Below are 26,715 nucleotides of genomic sequence, written 5' to 3' on the forward strand. Positions count from 1 at the left end.
ATAGCAGTTAAAAAAAAATACATTGAATATATTTTTAATTTATTAATGGTGCATTGATGAATTATTTACAAACCAAAATATAGATAGATTTTAATATATTAAATGATTTTAAAAATCTGTAATTTATTAATATAAAATAATTTTAACATGTTTATGAAAATATATATTATAAAAGAAATATTAGAGTAGATAATTGTATTTTATTTTTTAGTGAATTATTATATATTAAAAAAATAATTTTTATATCTTTTTAAATAACTATATAATTGTCTAATATCTTGTTTGTATATATATATAACCTCCTGGTGTGTCACCTTTTAATGGAGTTTTCCATTACATTTAAAAAAAAATGAGAAAATTATTTAAAAATAGTTTTCTTCTTAAATATAAATACTATATTATTTCAGAAATTCAATTCTTTTACACTTAGAATATTCGAGTATTGAACCGCATTTCCCTATCCCTATTCTACTTTTCTTTCATCTTCGGTGTTCATGGTCCTTCTTTTCCAACAAGTACCGCTCCTAGTAAGTTTTTGAATCTCTGTTCAGAACCCTGCCTCATTTCCATGACTTCCGAGCTTCCACTTACCAGGCCCTGAATTTTCAAATTAGGGTTTAAACAAAAACTCTGCTGTTTTGGCAAAACAACAAGTTTCTCGCGTCATAATTCAGAACTAAGGTATTTCTATTTACCTATTTCACCTCTGTTTCATCTATGTTTTTTTTACTCAATGTTTGGATTTCGTGTTTTCATGCCATCCCGCAGTAGATGGATTTCAATGTTCCGTTTGAAAAGGAATGGATTCGCTATTTCTTTTCGGTGGATATTTTCGTTTATGACTGTAATCGTAAACAAAACTGCAAATGCGCTCTGATACAAACGGTGCAGTGTTGTGTCCTTAATATACTGCAATGGGGTTATTTTGGCTCCCTAATTAAAACCCTTAAATAATATTATCTGTTACTTCCTTAACGTCTGAAGTTTGTTCTTTTCCATTAACCAGCGGGAGACATATTGTATGAAAAATATTGCCAAATTATTTTTGTAATTTGATAAACTAAACAATTGGTATTTTTGTGCTTTTGTATGCAAAAGCAAACACAATTGGTTTGGATAAATGGTCGAGGAAGGTGTGAAGAGGGAGGTGGTTGGTACCCTTAGGTTGAAAATTATGATTTTAAATGCCGGGTTATAATAATTTGTTCTTTGGTCTGTTCCATTTAGAGGGGTTTGACAGCTACTACAGTTAATTGTCTTTCTCATGTTATTATGATGTTTGCAATGTTTTTTAACCATTAAATTGAACTATTTTTTGAAGTGCCATTGGATAGGCTGTGTGAATATGGGTGTCGAGGAGCAAGGCGAGGAGATTAATGTACAGTCTATGATAGAGCAGCTTGCTCAGGCATTTCTTGAATTGGAAGCTCAGAAGGGTGATTCTGAGAATAAGATTCAATGGCTTGAAATTAAGCAATATTTTCATGACCTTGAGACAGAATTGAATAAGAAACATGAAGAGCTGGAAGCTAAGGAGAGGAAGTATGAAGCAAAACAATTAGAAGTGGATACAATCCTTGCAGAGAGGAAAGCAGCAGTTGCTTCTAAAGAGCAAGATCTCTTAGATCGGTTGCAGGAGCTTAAAGATGCTGCTGTAGCTTCCATTGTAGAGGCTCATGCAACTCTGGATTCGGTGCGTGATGAGGAGAATAAAGATAACAAGGTAAGCAGCTCTCTTGGCGATACAAATTCCTCAGAGGACGATGTTCCTCATAAGTCAGGTGAAAAGTCTGAAGCCGTGGCTGTTGAGGTTAGGCCACATCCAGCGCTGACACATTTTTGTGAGCAAATGGATGCGAAAGGTCTTCTGAATTATATTGTGGAGAATAAAAAAAATTTGTTTGTTATTCGTGAAGAAATTTCTGTTGCATTAGAAAAAGCAACTGATCCAGCACGTTTGGTGCTGGATTCACTGGAGGGGTTTTACCCCACCAATGAAACTTCCCAAACTAAAGATAAAATGGGTGCTGCCCTACAGGGCATGCGCAAATCCTGTATTATAATTTTGGAAGCCATGGCCACCTTATTGGCAAGGGCTGACCCAGGTGCAGATCACCTTCTGAACCCTGAAACCAAGCAGCAAGCCAAAGCAATTGCTGATGAGTGGAGGCCCAAGTTAGCTAGAGCAGATATTGATGCTGCCAATGGAAATTCATTGGAAGTAGAGGCATTCTTGCAGCTTATTTCAACTTTTAGGATTGCTTCAGAGTTTGATGAAGAAGAACTCTGCAAGCTTGTACTTGCAGTTGCTCAGCTTAGGCAGACAACTGAGCTCTGCCGCTCTATTGGGTTAATTCACAAAATGCCAGGTTGGTGTTCTTTTAATAAACTAACCTGTGAAGTCTGCAATGAAGGATTGTCCTGTCAGATATCATCCACATGCTAGATAAGTAGTTTTCTGTAGGTGCAGTGTGGCTAACTCGACAAAGAGTAGACACATGTGACATATGGTTTGCATGCTAAGATTTAATATGATTGTCAGATGTTGATTATTCATTATTCTAATCTTTACTGTTTATGCAGCTGTTGTAGAATCATTAATCCATAATGAGAAGCAAATAGCAGCTGTACATTTTATTCATGCCTTCCAGCTTCAAGAAAGCTTTCCCCCTGTGCCCCTTCTGAAGGTATACCTCAAGAATCGAAGGAGAAATTCTCAAGTAAAGACCGGAAATGTGCGTGATATTGCTAGTGCAAAGGTATGCTTTGTTGGTTGATTGCAATTTCAATAAAGTATGTCTTCATTCTGGATTTCTCTTGTTCTGCATTGCCTGTGGCTGTATTGTCATACATGCTTTATCATTCATATGCAGAATGATGCCAATGCACAAGAGCTTGCAGCTCTAAAAGCTGTAATTAAGTGTATTGAAGAATACAAACTGGAGTCTGACTACCCACTTGATACACTTCTAAAAAGGGTTATTCAGCTAGAAAAATCGAAGGGTGATAAAAAGAGAAGTGGAGAGTTTAGTAGGCGCCCACCATCAAAGAGGCCAAGACCTAATGAGAGATATTTTTCGCTCCATTCATCTGGTGGCAGCGCTGCATCAACTGTTGTTTTGGGTAGGCAAGTTCCCCCTGTTAGGGTACCATATGCAGGAAGTTCTGATAGGTATCCCCTTGTTGGAAATCCTGATAGGTATCCCCATGCTGGTACAATAACATACGATTATCAAGTACCTGGCCAATCTATATACACTGGAACAGCGAATGCCCCTCCTTCTAACTATGGTCGTTATATGGGTACTAGTTTGCAATCCTCGCACCAGCCATACCTTTGATTCATTGCATTCAAGTATTAGTGGAAAGACTACAGAAATAGAGCGATCAACTCATTAGTATATGTTTGGTTTTCCATTGAAATAGAGCCTAATGTATGTTTATCAGAAAGCAACTAGTTACTTTTTGTTCGCGTGCTCGAGGATGTGTTAATGGAAAATCAAACTTAATGATTCTATGTTTTTGTTTTATTTTTGAGCTTCTTATGATGCCAAAGGGCAGGTGCACTCTTACATTTTCATCCAATGGTATCTTGTTATATTTTTTATTTTTGGAGAGGTATGAAAATTTCTCTATCTGATGTTAGTAAGAGTGGCCATTGTATTGATATTTTTTTGGAAACAATCAAGCAGTAGTATAAATCTGACCTTTACACTTCAGTCTAATATCTTGTGGATGCACCGCTGGGTGTTTTTATTAAACTTCTACCCTAGTAGGATCGTTGTACACTTCAGTCTAATATCTTGTGGATGCAATCAAGATGCACCGCTGGTTGTTTTTATTAAATCTTTGGACTTGTTTAATTTAAATTTAGATAGAACTAATTTTGAATCCCCAAATATGATTGATATTAATTTAAATTGATTTCGGTTATAAATTTTATATTATAGTATATTTGACATTGAAACGTGAGGATTTGATTTATAATTGGTAAGAGCATCTTCAGCGGTGCATTTACATTTTTGGTTCTTAATTTATTTTGGTTACAAATTAATGGGAGGGAGTGAATGATTTTATTTATATTTTAGAAGTTAGGGAAACCATAATGAAACTATTTCATTATAAAGTGTGGTATGGATTTAGGGATAAATGTATTTATTAAAAATAAAAACTATAAATCATTTGAGTTAATACCTCATATTATATTATACTTTATTCTCTATATATTACATTGTAAGAGTTTGTCCTTTCAAACCACCATTAAGAAAATTGAAATAATTTAACATGTTAATATCTTTATTTGAACCCTTAAATTGAATATCAAATTCATCAGTTTGGTGATGCAACAACTTCTTGATTGTTGGTTAGATATGACCACTTTGAAAAAATCGGCTCTTTTAGTCTTTTAGAAGAATTTTTTATTTTCACTGAACCCTAAATTTACAATTAATGAAACCTATTATACCAAATTATCAAATATATTAATAAATTAATGTTTATTTATAAAAATATATTATATATTAATTTGAATCAATATAATAAAATATGTGATAGTTTTCAAATTTTTTAAAAAAAATTATGGATTTAATTTATTTATCAAGAATTTTTAATTTAATAATAAAAATTTAATGTAGATTATGAATTATTAAGGAGAACAATTCTACTAAGAGTTACTTTACTCTTAAAATAAATGGATTATTTTTTATTGTTATTTATTATTTATTTATTATTTACTTATTTATTATATATATATATATATATATATATATATATATATATATATATATATGTAAACAATACATGTACAACTTCTTCCTAATTCTCTTTGATTTTGTGCGGATTTTTTTTACATCTTCACTAATTTTTATCTATAAAAAACGACATACAAAACATTATTTTTTTCGGAGTTATTTTCTCTTTCCTACTACTTTTCTTCAACAGGGTATTAGTTCAATCTCATTTGATATTATTTGGAAATAAAAAACCTTAATTGCTATCAAGGTGATGTATTTGGATTGGTTAAAATTACTCATTAAGTTTAACTTATATAATTCTTTGTAACTAATTATAGACATTTTTTTGTTTGTAAATAAATTATGTTAATAACTCCCTTATTAATTCTTCTACTCTTCAAATAATAATATTTTAACCTACATAATTATTAAATAGTTAGATTTCTTAAGTGATTTCCTTACCTTTGGTCAAAAAGAAAAAAAAAGTGATTTTATGACCAATTGTATATAGAAGATTTTGTTGTATTGGAAAAAATTCAAGTCCCACATCGACTAGAGATTAAGCAACTAAATAACATATAAGTGAAGAGTAATCCTCACATTACAAGCCAATTTTGTAGGGTTGAGTTAGACTTAAATCCACTATTCTAAGATGGTATCAGAACTATCTAGATCTACTCTAAATGAGCCTTCCATACATGCACCATGGACATGAGGGGGTATATTGAGAAAAACTCAAGTATCGCCAATCCTAGATCATTCAAAAGGGTCACCCACCATTTATCCACGTATTAAGCCCAATAGTGCTGGACGTAAGGAGGTGTATTAGGAAAAACCCAAGCCCCACACCGACTAGAGATAAGACAATTAAAGAGTATATAAGTAGAAAGCAACCCTCACCTTCTTGAAGATGATGATACATTTGAAATGATGAAGGTGATAGACATTGACACAATACTGGAGCGTTGCATCTACAAAGTAACCTTTTGTATTCACAGACACAAAAAAGATGCGTACACTCCAATGGTTGTTTCTATAGGCCCTTTTCACCGCAACCATCCTTGCCTCCATGACATGGAAAGATACAAACTTTGTTATTACAAAGCAACTCTGTTATTACAAAGCCTTTCTTCGAAGAACCCAAACAACTTCTAGTAGCTGGAATCGTTACATAAAATAGGTGGAGCCGCTTCTATTCAAACACCCTTGATGAGTTTATCAAGGAGGAACTGATAAAGATGATCTTCGTGGATTCCAGTTTTATATTTGAGCTCTTTTGCAGAATTTTTTTGACAAAGGCATTGCCGGGTTATGTAATAACAAATTTGTTGTTACTTGAGAACCAGTTTCCTATTTCTCTTCTTCAGACTCACTTTGATAAGTTCTTCCCCAACAGATCCAATGATGACATCCCCTCATTTATAATGCTTTCGATTCGCTATTTTGACTATTTTAATAGATTTCACTTGAGTTCCGATGAAATTGGCATAAAGCACTTGCACTTTACGAATTTGATAAAAACTTTTTGTTTGTAACATCCTTCTAAAAAGGGACCATCTAGGACTAATGAAGATTTAGTGGTACACCTTCCTAGCGCTACTGACTTGTTAGAAGTAAGAGTGAGCATTAGGGTAGACACTAAAAACAAGTGCTTATTAGACTTGACATTTGCAAGACGGGATCTTGTAATTCCATAATTAGTAGTGGAAGATAGGACAAAAATTGTGTTTACGAATTTGGTGGCATTGGAGCAGTGCCACTATCCTGATGCATCTTACATTACAGACTATATTGGTGTAATGGACATTCTTATAAACATGAGCAGAGATGTGAATATACTGATTTAAAAAAAAGTATTGATTAACTGGTTAGGGGATATTGATTCTGAGGCTAACCTTTTTAATGGTTTTTTTTAAAGGTATTGTGGTAGCAGATAGAAATTGTGAGTACACATGAATCTTCAAATTCTTGAATGACTTTTATGGAAATCGTTGTAATAATTGAATGTCGACTCTAAAGCGTGAACATTTTGATACTCCTTGGAAAATTGTGGTTTCAACAGCTGTAATTCTTCTTCTAATTTTGGCTGTGATCCAAACAGTTTGTGTTCTCATAAAAGTAACACATGGGGAAGACATCATATCTACCTAGTGTTATTAAGTAAGCGACTATAGGAGCGAAGAGTAAGGTAAAGTGCTTACTAGACTCTTTGACAAACTGTAGTATCCTTTGCTGGATTTCATCTCCTTATTCTCTCTAAATATCTCTAAATGGATACAGACCCAACTGTAAGTATTGTTGTTGGCTTGATAGGTGTGTGTTATACTGTTTTTGTGTACGAAGGCACCTCCAAGAGTAATACCATGTTTTTTTTACATTGATGTAGGAAAAAAAAAGTCCCGCCAATCCTAGATCATTCAAAAGGGTCACCTACCATTTATCCATGTACCAAGCCCAATAGTGTTGGACGTGAGAGGGTATATCAGGAGAAACCCAAGTCCCACATCTACTAGAGATTAAGCAACTAAATAGCATATAAGTGGAGAGTAATCATCACCTTACAAGTTGATTTTGTAGGGTTGATTTAGGATTAAATCCACTATTCTAAGATGGTATTAAAGCTATCTAGATCCACTCTAAATGGGCCACCCGCCACCCACCATTGATACATGCACCATGGGCACGAGGGGATGTATTGAGAAAAACTCAAGTCCCTTCAATCCTAGATCATTCAAAAGGGCCAGCCACCATTTATCCATGTACCAAGCCCAATAGTACTAGACGTAAGGGGGTGTATTAAGAAAAATCCAAGTCCCACATCAACTAGAGATAAGGCAAATAAAGATTATATAATTGGATCGCAACCCTCACCTTCTTGAAGATGACGATGATACATTTGAAATGATGAAGGTGATAGACATTAACACGATACTGGAGCGTTGCATCTACAAAGTAACCTTTTGTATTCAAAGATACAAAGAAGATGCATACACTCCAATGGCTATTTCTATAGGCCCTTTTCACCCCAACCATCCTCGCCTTTGTGACATGGAAATATACAAACTCAGTTATTGCAAAGCCTTTCTTCGAAGAACCCAAACAACTTCTGGTAGTTGGAATCATTACATAAAAGAGGTGGAGCCCTATTTTCCACGCTTTTATTCAAACACCATTGATGAGTTCAGCAAAGAGGAACTGATAAAAATGATCTTCGTGGATTCTAGTTTAATATTTGAGAACTTTTGTAGAAGTTATAACAAAAAATTTTCGACAAAGGCATTGCCGGATTCTGTAATAACAGATTCGTTGTTACTTGAGAACCAATTTCCTTTTTCTCTTCTTCAGACTCTCTTTGATAAGTTCTTCCCCAAAAGATCCAATGATGACATCCCCTAATTTATAGCACTTACGATTCACTATTTTGACTATTTCAATAGATCCCACTTGAGTTCTGATGAAATTGGCATAAAACACTTGCACTTTACGAATTTGATAAGAATTTTTTATTTGCAACATCCTCCTGAAAGGCAACCATCCAGGACTAATGAAGATTTATTGGTACACCTTCCTAACACTACTGACTTGTCAGAAGCAAGAGTGAGCACTAGGGTAGACACTGAAAATTAGTGCTTATTGGACTTGACATTTGCAAGACGAGATCTCGTAATTCCATTATTGGTAGTGGAAGATAGGACAGAAATTGTGTTTAGGAATTTGGTGGCATTGGAGCAGTGCCACTATCTTGATGCATCTTACATTACGGATTATATTGGTGTAATGGACATTCTTATAAACATGAGCAGAGATGTGGATATACCGATTCAAAAGAAAGTATTGATTAACTGGTTAGGGGATACTGATTCTATGGCTAACCTTTTTACTGGTCTTTTTAAAGGTATTGTGGTAGTAGATAGAATTTGTGAGTACACTCGAATCTTCAAATTGTTGAATGATTTTTATGGAATTCGTTGTAATTGTTAGATGTCGACTCTAAAGCGTGAATATTTTGATACTCCTTGGAAAATTGCAGTTTCAACGGCTGGAATTCTTCTTCTAATTTTGGCTGTGATCCAAACAGTTTGTGCTCTCATAGAAGTAACACATGGGGAAGACATCACATCTATCTAGTGCTATTAATTAGGCAGAAATCGGAGCGAAGATTAAGGTAAATTGCTTACCAGACTCTTTGACAAACTATAGTATCCTTTGCTGGATTTCTTCTCCTTATTCTCTCTAAATGTCTCTAAATGGATACAGACCCCACTGTAAGTATTGTTGTTGGCTTGATAGGTGTGTTGTACTGTTTTTGTGTACGAAGGCACCTCCAATAGTAATACCATTTTTTTTTACATTTATGCAGAAAAAAAAGTCATGCCAATCCTAGATCATTCAAAAGGGCCACCTACCATTTATTTATGTACCAAGCCCAATACTGCTGGACGTGAGGGGTTGTATTGAGAAAAACTCAAGTCCCACATCAACTAGAGATTAAGCAACTAAATAGCATATAAGTGGAGAGTAATCATCACCTTACAAGCCAGTTTTGTAGGATTAAGTTAGGCTTAAATCTACTATTCTAAGATGGTATTAGAGCTATCTAGATCCACTCTAAATGGGCCACCTACCATTGATACATGCACCATGGACTTGAGGGGGTGTATTGAGAAAAAATCATGTCTTGCCAATCCTAGATCATTCAAAAAGGTCACCCACCATTTATCCACGTACCAAGCCCAATAGTGCTGGACGTAAGGGGGTGTATTGGAAAAAACTCAAGTCCCACATTAATTAGAGATAAGGCAATTAAAGAGTATATAAGTGGAAAGTAACTCTCACCTTTCTGAAGATGATGATGATACATTTGAAATGATGAAGGTGATAGACATTGACACGATACTGGAGCGTTGCATCTACAAAGTAATATTTTGTATTCACAGACACAAAGAAGATGCGTACACTCCAATGGTTGTTTCTATAGGCCCTTTTCACCACAACCATCCTCATCTCAGTGACATGGAAAGATACAAACTCAATTATTGCAAAGCCTTTCTTCGAAGAACCCAAACAACTTCTGGTAGCTGGAATCGTTACATAGAAGAGGTGAGCCCCATTTTCATCGCTTTTATTCAAACACCCTTGAAGAGTTCAACAAAGTTGAATTGATAAAGATGATCTTTGTGGATTCCAATTTTATGTTTGAGCTCTTTTGCATAAATTATAATAGAAATTTTTTGACAAAGGCATTGCTGGGTTCTATAATAATAGATTTGTTGTTACTTGAAAACTAATTTCCTTTTTCTCTTCTTCAAAGTCTCTTTGATAAGTTCTTCCAGAACAGATCCAATGATGACATCCCCTTATTTATAACGCTTACGATTCGTTATTTTGACTATTTCAATAGATCCCACTTGAGTTTCGATGAAATTGGCCTTGAGCACTTGCAATTTACGGATTTGATAAGAACTTTTTATTTGCAACATCCTCCTGAAAGGCGGCCATCTAGGACTAATGAAGATTTAGTGATACACATTCCTAATGCTACTGACATGTCAGAAGCAGGAGTGAGCATTAGTGTAGACACTGAAAATAAGTGTTTATTAGAATTGAGATTAAGCAACTAAATAGCATATATAAGTGGAGTGTAATCCTCACCTTACAAGTAGGTTTTGTATGGTTGAGTAAGACTTAAATCCACTATTCTAAGATGTTGAAAAAGTAAATTTCACTTGGTGATTTTTAGGTATTGAAAAGAATTAAGTTTCGTCCATCAATTAAAAATATTCATCTTTTGTAAATAATAAAAAAAAGATTAGCAAGTTAATAAATATAATACTTTGCTGATACTTAAGGATTATCCATCTTACTAGGTGCGCATTCAATGCCCGAACCTTGACAGTTTGACACACAACAAATAATGGCGTTGAAGTATAATTTGGCTTGTTTGTTCGATAATTCAGCTAGCACTAGCAGAATATTTATACTTCTTCACTTCATGCATACTCAACAAAAAGAGTGGATTTCCACCTTCCTCTTTTAACGTATGGTGATGGTTACTTCCATATAAATCAAAGTGCTCGCAATGTATCCACAAAATCAGATTAACTTATTTTTATCAAAAGAAGTTCTATTCAACTTTTACATATATTAAAAACAAACACTTAATAATTTTAATTAATAATTATATGAAATGTTAATTAGCAATTACCTACTAACAAATATTTGATCATATTTTTCTTAGTTATTTCAAAACTTTCCTTTTACCTATATTAAAAACTTAATGGATCTGATCATCAAAAAAAAAAAAACTTAATGGATGTTAGTTAATTTTTTATTTTTCTTACAAGCACTTTTTTCTTAAACAATTTTGTTAAAAACACTAATGTAAATACCTCTTCAAGTAGGAATCCAAATTTGGTTCATCGAACATCATGTTATGAGAACTAGTTAGCTTAAAATTCAGAATAAACAAAAAAAAAATTAAAATATCTGAAATAAATTAAATAAAAAATAAATTACTAAAATAAATAATTTTTGCCACATAAGGTATAAAAGACGCCAACATTGGTGGTGAGTTCGAAAGGCGTCACCAGTGGTGCAGACATGCGTGCATTCAAAAAATGCTGGGTTAGCTGACGAGTCTTTGTTGTTTGACGAAAATAGTTTCTGTGTCATCTGTTGCATGCAAGAGTGGTAGTGGTTCAGTTGTTGCATGCATGGAATGGCAGTGGTTGGCAGGGGTTGCAGTGAAGTTTGACTCAAAAAATGAAGGAAGCGTCACCTGAGTTGACGTCTTCCTTGTAAGCCAAAAATGTCAGCCAGGCTGACGAGTTCACTGCATGTTGTGTTTGCAGCGTGGTTCTCTCGGGAAGAGGCTATTCTTTACTTTAACGTGGTTCTCTCGGGAAGAGGTTTTCTTCACTTTAAAAGGAATTGAGGGTGACTGGGAGAGGCATTGTTGAGGGAGAGTGACAAGAGTGAAGAGCGAAGAAGGAAGAAGAAGAAAGAAAAAGAAAGAGAAAGAAGAGAAGAGAAAGAAAAGGAGAAAAGGAAAGGTATATTAATAATTTATGTAATTTTTATTTGATATTTATTTAATTATAGTATTAATTTATTTATAGTAATAATATTTATAATGTTTATGTTGTTAATTTGATGTATATTTTTAAGTTTAGGATTGTTGTATGTGGAAAATTTGGTGATGATTATAATTTTATGCATGTAAAAATAAATGTGTTGTTAATTAAAATAAAGTATTAATATCATTGTTTGTATGATTATAATTATATAATAATGATTTAATAATATAAGAATATTTTGTTTTATGGTTTAGAATTTGTTATGTTTAATTTTAAGTTGATTCTAATAATAATAAGAATATTTGATTTGTTTCATATATATTTTTAGGATATAAATTTGTTGATGTGAAATTTTTGTGAATTTTTTTTTTATCATTAGTTATAATTTTAATTTGGAATTAACTTTCTTAAGTGGTATAAAATATAATTTAATTGAAATTAATTAATTTGTTTGTTAAATTGAAATTTAAAAACTGGAGTTTTTTCAATTGTTACGGTGATTACTCATTACATTTGAATGTGTTAAAATTGGAGGTTGATGCGTTTCTTCTATTGTAGTTAAATCTTGTAAAGAAAAAGAAGATGTGCTAACAATATCAACATTAATATATAATTCTACCATAGTCTTCTAACTTTACTGTTCAAAACTATCAAGCATGCGCACAACATCTTCATCGTATGCAATTTCTCCAACTAGATAAAAAATATGATTCGGAGATTTTAAATACCTATAAGTGATGTTAGAAACAATTTGATTATAATGCAATTTCAACTTAGCATGAATTTTTTTCTTTAAGGATTCAAAATTTAATCCACGATTTATACGAATTGTTTTCGTGTCATCCGTAAAAATATAACCTTCGTCATTGTTAATTCTACTACCATTAATAAGTAAATGAAAGACAATTTGAAAATGAAAGTAGAAATATGCAGAATCAAGAAATACAAATATGCAAAATGAACTAGAGAGTTGCGAAATGAAAATGTAAACCGAAGAGTTACGGAATGCACAATGAAAAGAAGAGTTCCTTCATCTATATATAATAAAACTTCTACCGAGAACCTTCACGGGTAGTCAAGGATGATGAATTCACCTTCATGCGTAGTTAGAGAAGTGATGCAACTTTAAGTTTCATGTGCTGAAAACATCAATTATAATGACATTTTTTTTTGTTGTTTACTGTTCATCCCTGCATGATCCCTGTTCATCCTTGCTGCATGTGCATAAAACGTCAACCATGTTAACGTTTTGTGTTCATTGTTCAATCATGCAGAAAGTGTCAAATGGAATGACGTTTTCTGTTCCCTCTCTCCTACGTGGTCAAAACAATTTATTTTGATAAATTATTTTTTAATTAATTTATTTTAATAATTTATTATTATTATTATTTATTATGGCCAAAAAATTGAACTAGTCCTTTGCATTAATTTTTCCCCTTATAGTAGTACGCACTCTATAAAAATCTAACTCTTATTATTTGACTAAAAATATAAAATAAAAAAATTAAACAAATAATCATTAAAATGCATATACGTCTCTTTCTAACTGATAAAAAAAGATATGTAAATAAAAAAACCAAAAAAAGTAAATAGCTAAATTTGAAATACTTAAAAGTATAACTGAATTCAATTAATATTAATGTTATCACCTTTCCTTTCCTTTACAGAGACACTGTCCACCATCCTTCCGTTTCTCTCTCGTTCCATAACTTGGATCCCGACTCGTTGCACGAGCCCGAGTCAGCAACTCATGGCGCGGGCACCAACTTACCTCATTTGCACCACGCTCTCCCTAATCCTCCACCTCATTGACGTTGCCGGCGACTCCGAGCTCCTTCGTAACCGCAACCATGGCTCTCGCCCTGCCATGGTCCTTCCGTTGTACCTCTCCGCACCGAATTCTTCCATGTCAGCACTTGATCCACGTCGCCAACTCCACGGATCCGAGTCTAAACGCCACCCTAACGCGCGCATGAGACTCCACGATGATCTCCTGCTCAACGGGTAAACACCTTACGTCGTCGTTTCACGCACTTCATTTTTCATTTCTTTCATTTTAATCAAATTCGAGATTTATGTGCGGAATTTAATGGTTTAGGTATTACACGACGCGGCTTTGGATCGGTACTCCTCCTCAAATGTTTGCACTTATTGTTGACACGGGGAGCACTGTTACGTATGTTCCTTGCTCCAGTTGCGAACAATGTGGCAGGCACCAGGTACTGCTTCATTGTGCTATTTTTGCGTTCGTAATAATAATGTTACGTATCTGAATGATGTGTGTTTAGGTTGATTATTTGTTACTTTTTTTAGATGGATCCTTGCGTTAGTTAAGTTCGTTTGTTATTTGTTGCAAGTGGAAAGCGAAAATTAAATTATGTGAAAAGAACTTTTGTTATGTTGTGGATATGATTATGAGTTTATGACTCGTGATTGTGAAAATGCGTGCCTAGGGTGTCATAGGATTCGACAGTTTGGTTTGTGGTATGGGATTTTGTGAGTATTGATGCGCTACAAGCCAACATGTTATTGTTGAGAGTAAAAATGGAAAGGTGTCAATTAGGGAGTGAAGATTAATAGGATATTTGGATATGATGAAGTCTTGATACTGATAATGGAATACTTTCTTCGTTTCATTCTTCTGTTTTCCATGTTTAATAGCAAGCACACTACACACCCTTAGTGTAGTAGTTAGGGGTTGGAAAGAAGCTCGCAAGTGGCAACACATTTTAGCTTTCAGCTTTGCTTGGTTAAGGTTATATTTATGACATTGAAAAGACCTAGTTAGGTTAGCACGAGGACATTTGTGTCTGAGAGATAGTGTATTATATTTATATTTAGTTTAAGATGGAAGTATTTATTGATTTTATAAACAATACAAAAAAAATTGATTTGAGGTCCATGTCCATTTGAGACCTTGAAGTTGTAGGCCTAAAAAAATGTCTATATCATCATCTAGTAGGCAATGCTAAGGCTTTGCAAACATTGCTCTAACCAACTTGATTTCCATCCCTATTAATGCAGTAGATGCCTCGGTCAAGTTTCTAATACAATCATTCTCATATAAAGGAGATGTAAAAGAATGACTTCGTTTAAAACTTGTTGTACCTTTGCATGTTTAAGTTGTTACCCATCCAAGTTATGTCAAGTGGATTGGATTTTTTTTCAATTTTGTTTTAACATGACCCAAAGAGATGTAAAAGAATAATTTTGTTTAAAACTTCTTGTATCTATGTGTGTAAGTCTATCCACTTTATCTTAACAGGATCCAAAGTTTCAGCCAGAATCTTCAAGCACTTATCAACCTGTCAAATGTACAATTGATTGCAATTGTGATGGTGACAGGATGCAGTGTGTGTATGAGAGACAGTATGCTGAAATGAGTACAAGCAGTGGCGTCCTTGGTGAGGATGTCATATCCTTTGGAAATCAGAGTGAGCTTGCTCCACAGCGTGCTGTTTTTGGCTGTGAAAATGTTGAGACTGGTGATCTTTATAGTCAACATGCTGATGGCATCATGGGTTTGGGCCGCGGAGATCTTAGTATCATGGATCAACTTGTTGACAAAAATGTAATAAGTGATTCATTCTCACTATGCTATGGCGGAATGGATGTTGGTGGCGGTGCAATGGTTCTCGGTGGCTTATCTCCCCCATCAGACATGGTCTTCGCATATTCAGATCCTGTTCGTAGGTGTGTATTTCAAAATTCTTATCTTGTGGACATGAGATGTAATGCATTTTCTTAACAAATGCATTTTATTAATCTCACACATTTACTCTAGTTTCGGGGTGGCGACAGTCCATATTACAATATTGATTTGAAGGAGATACATGTTGCGGGGAAGCGACTACCTCTACGCTCAGATGTTTTTGATGGGAAACATGGAACTGTCTTGGATAGTGGTACAACTTATGCTTACTTACCAGAAGTGGCATTTCTTGAATTTAAAGATGCGGTAAGTTCTTTCATAAATATTCTTGCATTTAATTTCTTGTTTTTCCAACGCAAAGTTTTATCAACAAAAGTGCATTTTATAGACCAGATGGCTCTGATTATGTACTTATTTGTCTTGCAGATTTTGAAGGAACTTCAATCTTTCAAGCAAATCAATGGTCCAGATCCAAATTATAATGATATATGTTTTTTTGGTGCTGGAATGTATGTCTGCTTCACTAATTAAGAATGTTCACATCCTTCATTTATTACAGTTTAATTAACAGCTTGGGTTTACTTGTGTTTCAGTGATGTCTCTGAATTCTCTAAAAGTTTTCCTGTGGTTGATATGGTATTTGGAAATGGTCAAAAGTACTCACTGTCACCTGAAAACTACATGTTCCGGGTTAGTTATATAAGACCACTAGTATCTTTAGGTTTGTTTACATGTTGATGCCGTTGTTTATCAAATGTTACTGATTCAATAATCCCTACTTTTCATGGGGACCTTCTATGTGAAGCATTCAAAAGTACGAGGTGCATATTGTTTGGGGGTTTTCCAAAATGGAAAGGATCCAACTACTCTGTTGGGAGGTAACTTATTTAATTTTTGGGAACTTTATCCATTTCATGCTTTATACTTGGTGTGAAGTCTTATTCTCCTAATTTTCTATTACATGGCTAGCTTCTGTGTTATAGGTTTCTGCAATTCTTTAATGACCATCCCCATGTCATATTTGTTTGCACAGGTATCATTGTCCGAAACACTCTTGTAATGTATGATCGTGAACAGACAAAAGTTGGTTTCTGGAAAACAAACTGTGCAGAATTGTGGGAAAGATTACAGTTATCTGTTGCCCCATCACCATCACCTACAAATTCAGGAGTAGGAAATTCAACTGAAGCATTAGAGCCTTCAATTGCTCCATCTGTGTCACAACATAAAGCTCCTATAGGTATCAAACTGTTGGTCTTAATGTGTTTAGAAGAATAAACGGAGACTTTGTGTGTTAACATGGATCATATCAAAAGTTGTATATATCACAACATATTTCGTCATGCTTTTTATGTCTCAGTAATTAGTACAATTTCTCTTTTATGTATATATGCCTAATATACTTTAATAAACTCATACACAGGTGAAGTCAAAATTGCCCAAATAACGGTTGTAATTTCATTTAACATCAGTTACGTGGATTTGAAGCCTCGGATTACAGAATTGGCTGGACACTTTGCTCATGGGTTAGATGTTAATACTTCCCAGGTTAGACAATGATTACTATATTTCATGAATATTTGTTGCATAATTCTATATTTAAGTTATTAACAATTTTTTTTGGTGTACTTTCTATTAACGATTTTAGTGAAGTTAAAGTGTTTGATTAAAAATATACATGTATAACATGGCTAGCCTGGGTGGTTAGGAATTAGGATAGGTTGGGGATTTTGGTTGAGGACAGAAGTTTAAGGCTCTAATAATTTGTGGTGATAGCTTTCCAAAGTATCCAAACAAACTATCCATTTTCAACAAATTTACACTGCTAATGTGTTTTTTGTTACTTTATGATGGATGTTTGCAGGTTCACTTACTGAATCTTACATCTAATGGAAATGATTCCCTCAGTAAATGGGCCATAACCCCAAAACCATATGCCCATCACATTTCTAACACTACTGCAATGGTAAGTTGACATTTGTGCATCTACATTTTTATGAAGGCTGCCCATCTGATGGTGACTTTCTATGCAGAGTATAATTGCCCGGCTTGCTGAACATCGCATGCAACTGCCTGGTACCTTTGGAAATTATAAGTTGGTTGATTGGAGTGTTGAGCCCCCATTAAAGTAAGTTTTTTCTTGAAATAGAAAAGGCCTTAAATTTGGAATGTTATATGTTCAATACCTTATGTATTTGTTGTTATATTGTATTTGCGGTGGTTGGTTTAATGGATTAATTCAACATAATTCATGCTTTATGTTGTGCATGTCTAATATTTTGCAAATGCATAGTTTGGGTGCTTGTTACAACAAATTACTCTCTTAATTTGATGCTATGAAAACATTTTTGTGTTTGGATTTTAGATACTGTCCTTTTACTTTTTTATGTTGTCTTTCCTTCTAACTAGAAAATAGGATGTGCCTGCATAAGAGTTGAAAGATACTTTTGTGAAAGGAATACAAAAGTGAGATAAAAGAGATATGGCTTAGAGAATATGTATTGGATATAAGGATGGAGAGCTATGAAACACATCAAAACAGTCTGAATAGTACTCATAAATATAAAAGTATTAAGAGACTTTTTTGTACATGTTTTATATTTAACACACTGGACAATTGTATATTTCTTTTCATGTAAATTAGTTTGTTGGTGTTTCCTTGCCTGTATATATTTATGTAATCGTATTCATGTATTCAAATTTACCCACCCAAGCACACATAATATAAGTCGTATCAAGTAAGAGCCTAAGAGGATTAATTTTGACCATACATGTAAACCAAATGCAAAAGATGTACCCTTACCTCTCATGCTATTTCTGGATATGCCTGTGCATATTATATGGATTTCGACTAATTTATGTACCTGTCTATTCTGTGCTTTATCCCTATTTGGGTTTTACTGTCCTGGTGTTTGTGACATTATTGTTTGCCTTTTTCTATATATAGTTGAGAGATAAAATGAAATGTAATTAGTTGGAACTTTAATTTTAATCTGATAGTTTATAACATTATAACTCTATTAGTTTAGTTATTGGAAAATTTATGAGATAAATAAGCTTTGAAATTTTTGTCACGATAAGTGAAGTGGATTATCTCTATCATATGTCCTCGTATTAGATAACACATTATTCTGTTTAAAGTCACCTACTGCTCAGTCCTTCAGATTTTATTTATTTATGATTAGGGCTAGGCTTTAGCTAAAGGTGATTAGGTCTTCTTTGTCCTGTGACTTTTTCGAGAATGATGTCTTTTCTTCTGGCTTTGGTGGTTGTGGTAGTCTTTATAAACAGAATATTCTCTTCCCCTGGAAAGCTAACTTTAGGAATTTTCTATCTCTCTCTCTCTCCGTTGCTGTAGGCTTATTGGTCTTGGCAATATATTGCTGTATTTTTTGCCACATGCTATCATTTTAACAACAGATGTGTATGATGCATACTTTTTTAGTAGAAATTCTTATGGGTATAATGAGTAATGAGAAATTCCTAGGTAGGCATTCCATAGAATTGGCATGTGCAAGGGCATTGTTCAAAGTTAAATTTTGTAACATGATCCAAGCAACCTTGCATTAAGAGAGAAGTTTTATAATATTGAACCGAATGCCCTTGGTAACCAGTGCCAATCTAAAATTATCTCATTATTGAATTCACCTTATCTATATAACCACTTCAGATATTTTAACACGTGTATAATGATGCAGAAGTTGGTGGCAGCAATATTTCTTGGTCGTGAGTTTAGTTGTTCTGGTCGCGTTGCTTCTAGGATTGTCCATGTTAGGAACGTTCTTAATCTGGAAAAAAAGACAGCAGAACATGCATCCATACAAGCCGGTGGATGGGGCTGTTCCCGAGCAAGAACTTCAGCCACTATGAGCTAAGTTCATGCTACTGCTTCTGTCAGTAGCATATTTAACTGCTATCAAGAGAGCAATTTATGCAAACCGTAGCCAGTCAAATGATCAAGTTTTTTGTTTCAAAGAAATCAGGTTGTCACAATATTCGGCGATCATTGAACCCTGATAGAGGTACATAAAGATTTGTCTAGATATGTCATCATCTGTAAACACAATTTTGTTTGTGAATATTGTTATATACAGATGAATCAGAGGGTGGCAGCATAAGGTTGAAATACAATTTCATATATTGTAATTGTAATTTTTTACATTTCATTTCAGTTGTTATTATTTTACTGACTTATGTTCTTATTTTCTGTTTCTACTCTTCTCAATAGGAGACAATGTCTAAGAAATTATTCCACTTCATTCTTGTATTTTTCTGACAAGTTTCAAAGTAGGCTTATTGCTACTCATCTGCCTAAAATGAATAGTTGGAAAAGATAAAACAATCTGCCATTTCGATATAAATGGCATTTCTAATCTTGTACATATGTGTTTGTGAGTGTCTTCATTTGTGTCTTTAAGATTATATTTGAAGTTAGACTTAAATATATTTTTTTGTCCCACAAATTTAGGGACATATCTAATAAGTGTGCCCTATGCTAGAAATGAAAGGAAAGTTAATTCCTCTCGTGAGAGCATGCTCTCATTTATGATTTGCTCGTGATGGATTAATTTTAATTTCTGTAACTAAAAGTATTTGAAAGCTAAATGTTACGGTGTATAATTTTGAAGAATCAATTAAAGGGTTTACTTGTTATGTAAAATAGTTCTAAGGGCCTAGATTATGAGAAAAAGTCCCTAAAACTTCTAGAAGCATACCGTATTCCTAAGACATTCAATTGTTGCAATGGAATATAATGGATACACGAAGTTTAACAAAGTAAAACAGATAAAAAGCAGCTATGTAATTGCTTTCTATATTCCAGGTAGAGAAAAAAAAAAGTATATGCACTAACAAAGTAAAGCTTTTTTTACACGCAAATCACTATATATTGTAAATTTACTAATTTTATTAATAATTACCCTAAAAGTTATATTAAAATTTATATCTAATTAGTTGATCATTTAAACCGTAAGTACATATCCATTAAACTCTTAGGAAAAGGGTTCAAGATCAAATCGAGCAATTTTGTTGCGAATCAAGGGTGGAAGGTGCACATTTAAAGTCACACTCGTCCAAGGGAAATGAAATGAAGATGAAAATACCCACCTCCCTAGAAGATAGGATGTGTTTGAGATGTCCAGCTAAGACATTTTAAGTGGATTAGCCGATCACTATTTTTTGTACCCAAGTTTGTTGATATGGCAGTTACCTCCAATACTGTTATTAGTCATGGTCTAACATTATTGTAAAGGCGAGTTGAGAAAGACACAAATAAATATCAAAATGTACAACACATTGTAAAGGACTTTAACACAAAAATCAAAAATAAATCCCTATTTTCTTTCATTCCTTACTTTCAAGCTTCTTACAACTTTATATATTTATTTATTGATTCTTTACTATTATTATCCAATTACTTTCATTTAATTTCAATGGTTACGTATAATTCAGTTTATCTTCTCAACATATTTGGTCAAATTTCATTACAAGTGTTTTCTGGAATAACTTAAAAACTTCTTTACCACTGTGGAACAAATTCCTTCCCTTAGAAAAATTGCCTAATCAACAAGGAAATCATTGTTTTGCAGTCAGCTTAACTCGGCCAACATAATCAACTGATCGGAGAATACAGTTGTGTTAGGTTTAGTCACATTTTTTGGCATGCTTAGTGGGACAAATACCAAAAATTTAGCCTCGACTACAAGTTACTCGTGCAAAAGCGTCAGTAGTATGGATTCTTCACAATGATTTGTAAAAATAATGGCCAAAATGTCAAACATCAGATTTCACAACCATGCGAAATGCCAGTCATACCCTTAACCTGTGGAACCAGTGACTACTTGGCCTTAACAATCAAATTCATCATTGGGATGCAAACAATGCATACCTAAATAAAAAATTATTGAAAAACTGGAAACTGTGCCAGATACATGAGAGCTTATACCCACTAGTTCACAAAGTGATTAATTCACCAAAAGAAAAGGAACTTTCTCATACACCTGGTTTTCTATCTTAATACTCCACTGCAGTTGTCCAAGTACCTTGCACACTAGGGTGTTTGGTTACGTGTCTTGTCCTCAATTTCACTACCTTCCTTCCCAATGCATTCCTTAGCCTGGTTGCATGCATAAGTACATCTTCCGGATCCATATTCTTCACACATATCACTCGCTGATTCTTGTTCTCTGCATTTCATAGGAGAATCATCAATCACAACAAAGAAAACAGATTACCACTAGGTGGGATCGGCTACATAATACAAAATGTGAAAATGACACCATAAGGTCAGTCACCATATTGAACTTCGCCACCCGCACCCAAACCCCCTAAGAGATTGTACAATCTTTTTTCAAGATAGATGCTATCCTAATTTTCTCTCTGTGCATTCCTTTGTTTCTAATCCTATCTTGCCTAGCGTGTCCAAAAACTCATCCATTGTAACAATATAGAACTAAACTTTTTGTTTCTTTTCATGACCCAGCATTGAGTCCCAAGCAACATTATGCATAGGAGAATCATCAATTACAACTACGAAAACTTAATAACAAAAGCACAAAAAGAGCACAAGAATCTCACGGTAAAAACCCTTCAGATGTGGATGTTGACCACGAATGAGTTCAGTAACCACTTCTAATTGAGGATTCTTCTCCTTGAACGCTGGCAAATGAGACTCCATAAATGCCCTGTCAAATATTTAAAACTAATGTGAGAATCCACTCAAACATTCTGGTTCCAAGCCTTCAATAGTAGGTATAATGCAAGGCCATCAAAAGGAGAAATGTGGTTATCAAGAAGTCCAGTTGATTTAAAATTTTCTCTAACTGAATTGATAGAAGATTATGATTGGCATGAAGTAACAGCCAATAAGGCACCCAAAAAATAAAATATAAACCTAAGATGTTTGCAAAAGCACCACAATAGCAAGAACATTTATGAACTACTCCACTCCATCCTTCCAAAACTCACAAATATGCCTTCAGAGATTGATTACAAATTCGCAATGTTTTAAACAAATAAAGAGCACTATAGAAATTTAGATAACCTATAAAACTAGATACCTAAAATATAAAAATAAAAACTTCATTGTTCCCAATAAAAAATATGAATATAGGCATAAAAACTTCATTAAATTGAAGGCACAGTAAGAATGTAAGACTGTATTTGTACCTTATACCTCTGCTACTTCCACCCCAGTCGCAATAGCTGACAATCAGCTTGTTAAGTTGCCAAACCCCTCGCAAAGCCATCTGATCCTTTAAAAATAGAAAAAGAAAAGAGGCTTCAGAGAAATGTGATGTGAATTAAATTTTGCAAATTGCCAATATGAAACTCGGGAGGAATCATAATCTTCTGCAAATGTGAGTGAGAGTGTCTCAAGGAAATGAAGGCAAATTAACTATAATTGACATTAGCAAGGCAAGTTAGCCCACCTTGACCCACCAACCTGCCAAAAAGGAGACTTTTGGAAATGGGTTGTAAATATTAACCCACCCTGTGTTTTTTCAATGTTGGTGGTTACTTGCCTAAATAATTTTAAAATGAATAAATGGAGAGGGAAAAAAAAAAGATAAAAGAATATAAATTAAAAAAAAATAACATTTCTCATGTAGAAATATGATAATAATTGAAACATCACATTAAATAAATTAGTAATTAAGAATAAAGAAGAAAAATAAACACTAATAAAGACTCTAAGTCACTTAGTCATGGTCTCATAGAGTTAAAACATAGAATTACAATTACAGAAGCAATACACAAGAAATAAGGGAGGCGTATATAATGTATATACAGAGAATTCTGTTAAACCAGGAGAGTCAAATAAAGACATGCATCATTTATGAAATAAGGCTACTTTATTCAACTACTTTATCGAAGTTCTTGAAACTGAACCAACTAATTTATCCTTGTCCTATCATTAAAAAAAAATGAATATCTTGACATGAAAAAATTGCAAGAGAAATGTTCAGTTTGTTTGTGACAAAATGTAAGAGAAAACCATAATAATGTGGTAAAAAATCCTAACACAGTCAAACTTGTAGGTAGTAATCATATGGTTGATTTCTTTGAAATCTGGAATCTTATGGAAGAATTATATGGAACTCAGAAGGAAACCAAGTACAGTTATGAGATCCCAGCATTAAATCCCAAATGATTTGAGTTGAAATCACGTGGCAAGTTTTCAAATCAAATTGGCAGTTAAAAACTGTAAATATTCAATAATTTAGAACGCCATTGTGGAAAGAACTTCAAACTCGCAGGTTTAGCCGATCAAAAACTAAAATGTTCAACCAAAAAAAAATATTTAGCCTTCTTCATCCACAGAAGCAGGTAAAGAAAGAAAGAACATTTCCTCCAATTCAGCAAGAGCACGTACATACACCAAACTACCAAATCTCTTGAAAAATAATCATGACGAGTCAACAAACCTGTGCATGCCAGAATCTATAACTTTCAGCTTAAAATCCAAAATTTCATTTCAAAGTTCAAGGAAATCTGAAATATATGCAAGCTTAAGCTCTTGGATTCGGGTCCAGTACAAGGTTCTAAAGAAATCCTCTTTCTGAAACCATACATAGAGAACAGAAAAATACTGTTTAAAAAAATACGAGAGTTGGATGGGTTTGTTGCTCAATGATATTCACAAGTTCAATTCCAGAATCATGATTTGTAAACCACGCGTTAAATGGATTTTCAGCTTTCTCAGCTTCACATTCTAACACGACCAGAAATCTAAATTACAACCATAGATTCAATTGCAAATATGTATGTTTAATTCAACAAAAGAGGGAATTACCGGCGTTAAGTGGATAGTAACCTTTCGATTCCGTCGCGTGCGGTGGCCGGCGGGAAGTACCTCAGCTGGAAGGAAAATGGGAAAATTAAACCCTAAAGTGATCCAAAACACTTAAACCCATTCGCGCGGGTTTGGATTCGGTGCGTTCAACATTGATACACCCGGCCTAGTCCATAAAAATCTTACTGTTTGATCTTTATCCAACGGCTAAGACTGAGTTACTTTTTATATGCTGACCGTACGTGATTCCCAAATACATAGTCACTTTTTGTGAAAATTATTTTTAAACATTTCCTAATTCTATTTTATTTACATATTTTCATACCTATACTTTGACATTTGTTAAATGTCCCGGCATACTATGATACCTATCCTACATAATTCAACTTAAGTCAATTAAATAAGATGTTTTCTTGGGTTGTGTATTGGTTTTTAGTGTTGAAAGTCCCACCCAATCTAATTTATTAAATAAAATTTTAATTTTAATTTAATCAACTTTTATATATAAAATATAAATGATTATTATGTGTAATAATATTTTGACAATTTTTATAATTTTTTTGATTTTATATCTAATTTGACTTTATTTTTTACGATTATTTATAAATTAAATTTTAATATATTAAATAGACTATAAAAAAATTATGTTATAATATAAATTATTTTATCATAAAATAATTTATATATATAAAAAAATCTACATATTCAAATTTAAATATAATTTATATTTTGTTTATATATATATAATTTGTTTTAAATCAACACTATATAAAATCCAAACGACTATATTATATGGGAATGCTTTTAGAAATTTTTCTTTGAGAATGAAATTTTTAAGATTTTTTTAACTTTATATCTAATTCATGTTTTATTTATCATAGTTATTTATTAATTAAATTTTAATATTTTAAAATAAATTATTAAAAAGTAAAAATAATTTTATATTAAATATAAATTATTTATCATAAATTTAAAATATAATTAATTATTTAAAATATCTACTTATTTAAAATTTAAATATAATTTATATATTCAAACATAATATTTATTTATATATATAATTTATTTCAAATTTTAGTTATATATGATCATTAAATTTATGTATTGTACATACTAAAATATTAGTATGTGTATAGATAAAAAAAAAAACAATAATATAGATGTCAAAGTGAGTGAATGTGACTAAATATATTAACTCATCATAAGTTAGTATTTTACATACTAGGTCTAACATATCTCACTTTCTCAACATTCAAATTTTTTTCCTCCTTGGTACTTAATTTGTTATCTATCTATATTCAAGAACCCATGATTCTTTATTGTCATAGCAACCAAACCAAAAGCTTTTAATTCTCAAACACTGTACAAGAGTTCATTCTCCTCCCACACCCACCACCTTTGATTGCCACTACGCGGTGTCGCCACAACCATCACCCAAGTCAGGAATCACATCGTTTTTCTTACCAATCGTATCTCATTTGCATGCCTTAACAGTTAACATGGGAGTTCCAAATTTTCTTAAGTATAAATAAAATTTGTATAAATGAATACTATATTTAAATAAAAATAAATATTATATTTAAATTTATAAAATATATTTAAAATTATATAAATAGATATTTTTTAATATATAATTATATTTTAAATTATAATAAATAATTTATATTATGATATAAAATTACTTTTAATATTAAAAATTTGTTTAATTAAAATTTAATTTATAAATAAATATGATAGATAAAAACTAAATTATAGTTAAATAAATTTATAAAAACTCTCATCGAAAAGAAGCTCTTTAAAATGCTTTCATTATAAAGTTTAATATTTTATTTATAAATATAATGTTACGTCTCTTAATTAGTGATAGAACATGCGTCAATTTAACTTAATTAAAAACATATACGCCGTATGATATATTATTATTATTATTATTATTTATTTTAAGTTTCCAAAGAATCATAGTAATGAGAGGTTGGTGGTTTGGTGTTATAATGATGGTAATTAGAAGGAGACAGTTGCAATAGATACAAACAGTTGCAGGAGTGGTGCAGATGGCATTAACGCGATGGTTAATCACTCAATGACAAAATAAACAATCTTTGCAGGAGTAGACACTCTAGTACTTTTTATATATATATATATATAAAATTATACTTTCACCTTCTATTTTTATCAATTTATAATTTTAATCTTTTATTTTAAAATAAAAATATTTAATTTTTCTAATCTTAAAATATGAAATTTTAGTTCTTTCATCATATTAACATTTACTAATCTGCTAAATTTTAATATTTATTCATATTTAAGTAATATTAATAATATGATATTTAAAAATAATATATATATATATACTATTTATTAATAAAATAAATATTAATCATTCATAAAAAATAAATATAAACAAAGATTTTTTGTATACTATTTTTTATTTTTTATTCATGTATGTCATGTCATTAAATA

At 32.6% G+C, this 26,715-nt stretch overlaps 3 protein-coding genes across 7 annotated transcripts; 2 read left to right on the top strand and 1 right to left on the bottom strand.

Annotated features, from left to right (window-relative positions):
• Positions 1 to 427: 427 nt before the first annotated feature.
• Positions 428 to 3,607, top strand: LOC109818901 (FRIGIDA-like protein 3). Of its 4 annotated transcripts, none has more exons than XM_020384443.3 (5): positions 452 to 527; positions 615 to 681; positions 1,322 to 2,369; positions 2,584 to 2,759; positions 2,874 to 3,607. In XM_020384443.3, the coding sequence occupies exons 3-5, from the start codon at positions 1,346 to 1,348 to the stop codon at positions 3,339 to 3,341; spliced, it is 1,668 nt and encodes a 555-aa protein (XP_020240032.1). In that variant the 5' UTR covers positions 452 to 527; positions 615 to 681; positions 1,322 to 1,345; the 3' UTR covers positions 3,342 to 3,607. The 4 variants fall into 4 exon arrangements, with proteins under 4 accessions (XP_020240031.1, XP_082931445.1, XP_020240032.1 ...); XM_020384444.3 differs by having other exon boundaries at positions 456 to 527; positions 1,335 to 2,369; XM_020384442.3 differs by having other exon boundaries at positions 428 to 681.
• A 9,836-nt stretch (positions 3,608 to 13,443) lies between these two features.
• On the top strand, positions 13,444 to 19,861 carry LOC109818899 (aspartic proteinase 36). The gene is made up of 12 exons (XM_020384438.3): positions 13,444 to 13,813; positions 13,908 to 14,028; positions 15,075 to 15,502; positions 15,611 to 15,767; positions 15,888 to 15,970; positions 16,055 to 16,151; positions 16,267 to 16,339; positions 16,495 to 16,701; positions 16,885 to 17,009; positions 17,326 to 17,427; positions 17,495 to 17,589; positions 19,160 to 19,861. Exons 1-12 carry the CDS (start codon positions 13,449 to 13,451, stop codon positions 19,329 to 19,331), a joined length of 2,025 nt encoding a protein of 674 aa, XP_020240027.2. The 5' UTR covers positions 13,444 to 13,448; the 3' UTR covers positions 19,332 to 19,861.
• A 1,484-nt stretch (positions 19,862 to 21,345) lies between these two features.
• Positions 21,346 to 24,413, bottom strand: LOC109818900 (mitochondrial ribosomal protein L51/S25/CI-B8 family protein). Of its 2 annotated transcripts, none has more exons than XM_020384440.3 (4): positions 24,256 to 24,413; positions 22,629 to 22,714; positions 22,038 to 22,144; positions 21,346 to 21,646 (listed from the first exon to the last, which is right to left on the bottom strand). In XM_020384440.3, the coding sequence occupies exons 2-4, from the start codon at positions 22,706 to 22,708 to the stop codon at positions 21,474 to 21,476; spliced, it is 360 nt and encodes a 119-aa protein (XP_020240029.1). In that variant the 5' UTR covers positions 22,709 to 22,714; positions 24,256 to 24,413; the 3' UTR covers positions 21,346 to 21,473. The 2 variants fall into 2 exon arrangements, with proteins under 2 accessions (XP_020240029.1, XP_020240030.1); XM_020384441.3 differs by having other exon boundaries at positions 22,629 to 22,708; positions 24,256 to 24,396.
• Positions 24,414 to 26,715: the final 2,302 nt, after the last annotated feature.

The sequence above is a fragment of the Cajanus cajan genome, chromosome 5, assembly GCF_000230855.2.
Source record: "Cajanus cajan strain Asha chromosome 5, NIPB_CcT2T_4, whole genome shotgun sequence".
NCBI classification, from domain to species: domain Eukaryota; kingdom Viridiplantae; phylum Streptophyta; class Magnoliopsida; order Fabales; family Fabaceae; genus Cajanus; species Cajanus cajan.

What these genes read in the sequence shown, in the direction of transcription:
- LOC109818901 (XM_020384442.3), top strand. Translation starts at nt 1,346, where the DNA reads ATGGGTGTCGAGGAGCAAGGCGAGGAGATTAATGTACAGTCTATGATA. An exon ending in GTTAATTCACAAAATGCCAG is followed by an intron (nt 2,370 to 2,583) that starts GTTGGTGTTCTT and finishes CTGTTTATGCAG; the next exon opens with CTGTTGTAGAATCATTAATC. An exon ending in GTGATATTGCTAGTGCAAAG is followed by an intron (nt 2,760 to 2,873) that starts GTATGCTTTGTT and finishes ATTCATATGCAG; the next exon opens with AATGATGCCAATGCACAAGA.
- LOC109818899 (XM_020384438.3), top strand. Translation starts at nt 13,449, where the DNA reads ATGTTATCACCTTTCCTTTCCTTTACAGAGACACTGTCCACCATCCTT. An exon ending in AACAATGTGGCAGGCACCAG is followed by an intron (nt 14,029 to 15,074) that starts GTACTGCTTCAT and finishes TTATCTTAACAG; the next exon opens with GATCCAAAGTTTCAGCCAGA. An exon ending in TCCAACTACTCTGTTGGGAG is followed by an intron (nt 16,340 to 16,494) that starts GTAACTTATTTA and finishes TTGTTTGCACAG; the next exon opens with GTATCATTGTCCGAAACACT.
- LOC109818900 (XM_020384440.3), bottom strand. Translation starts at nt 22,708, where the DNA reads ATGGCTTTGCGAGGGGTTTGGCAACTTAACAAGCTGATTGTCAGCTAT. An exon ending in GGAAGTAGCAGAGGTATAAG is followed by an intron (nt 22,145 to 22,628) that starts GTACAAATACAG and finishes AATATTTGACAG; the next exon opens with GGCATTTATGGAGTCTCATT. An exon ending in ACATCTGAAGGGTTTTTACC is followed by an intron (nt 21,647 to 22,037) that starts GTGAGATTCTTG and finishes TATGAAATGCAG; the next exon opens with AGAACAAGAATCAGCGAGTG.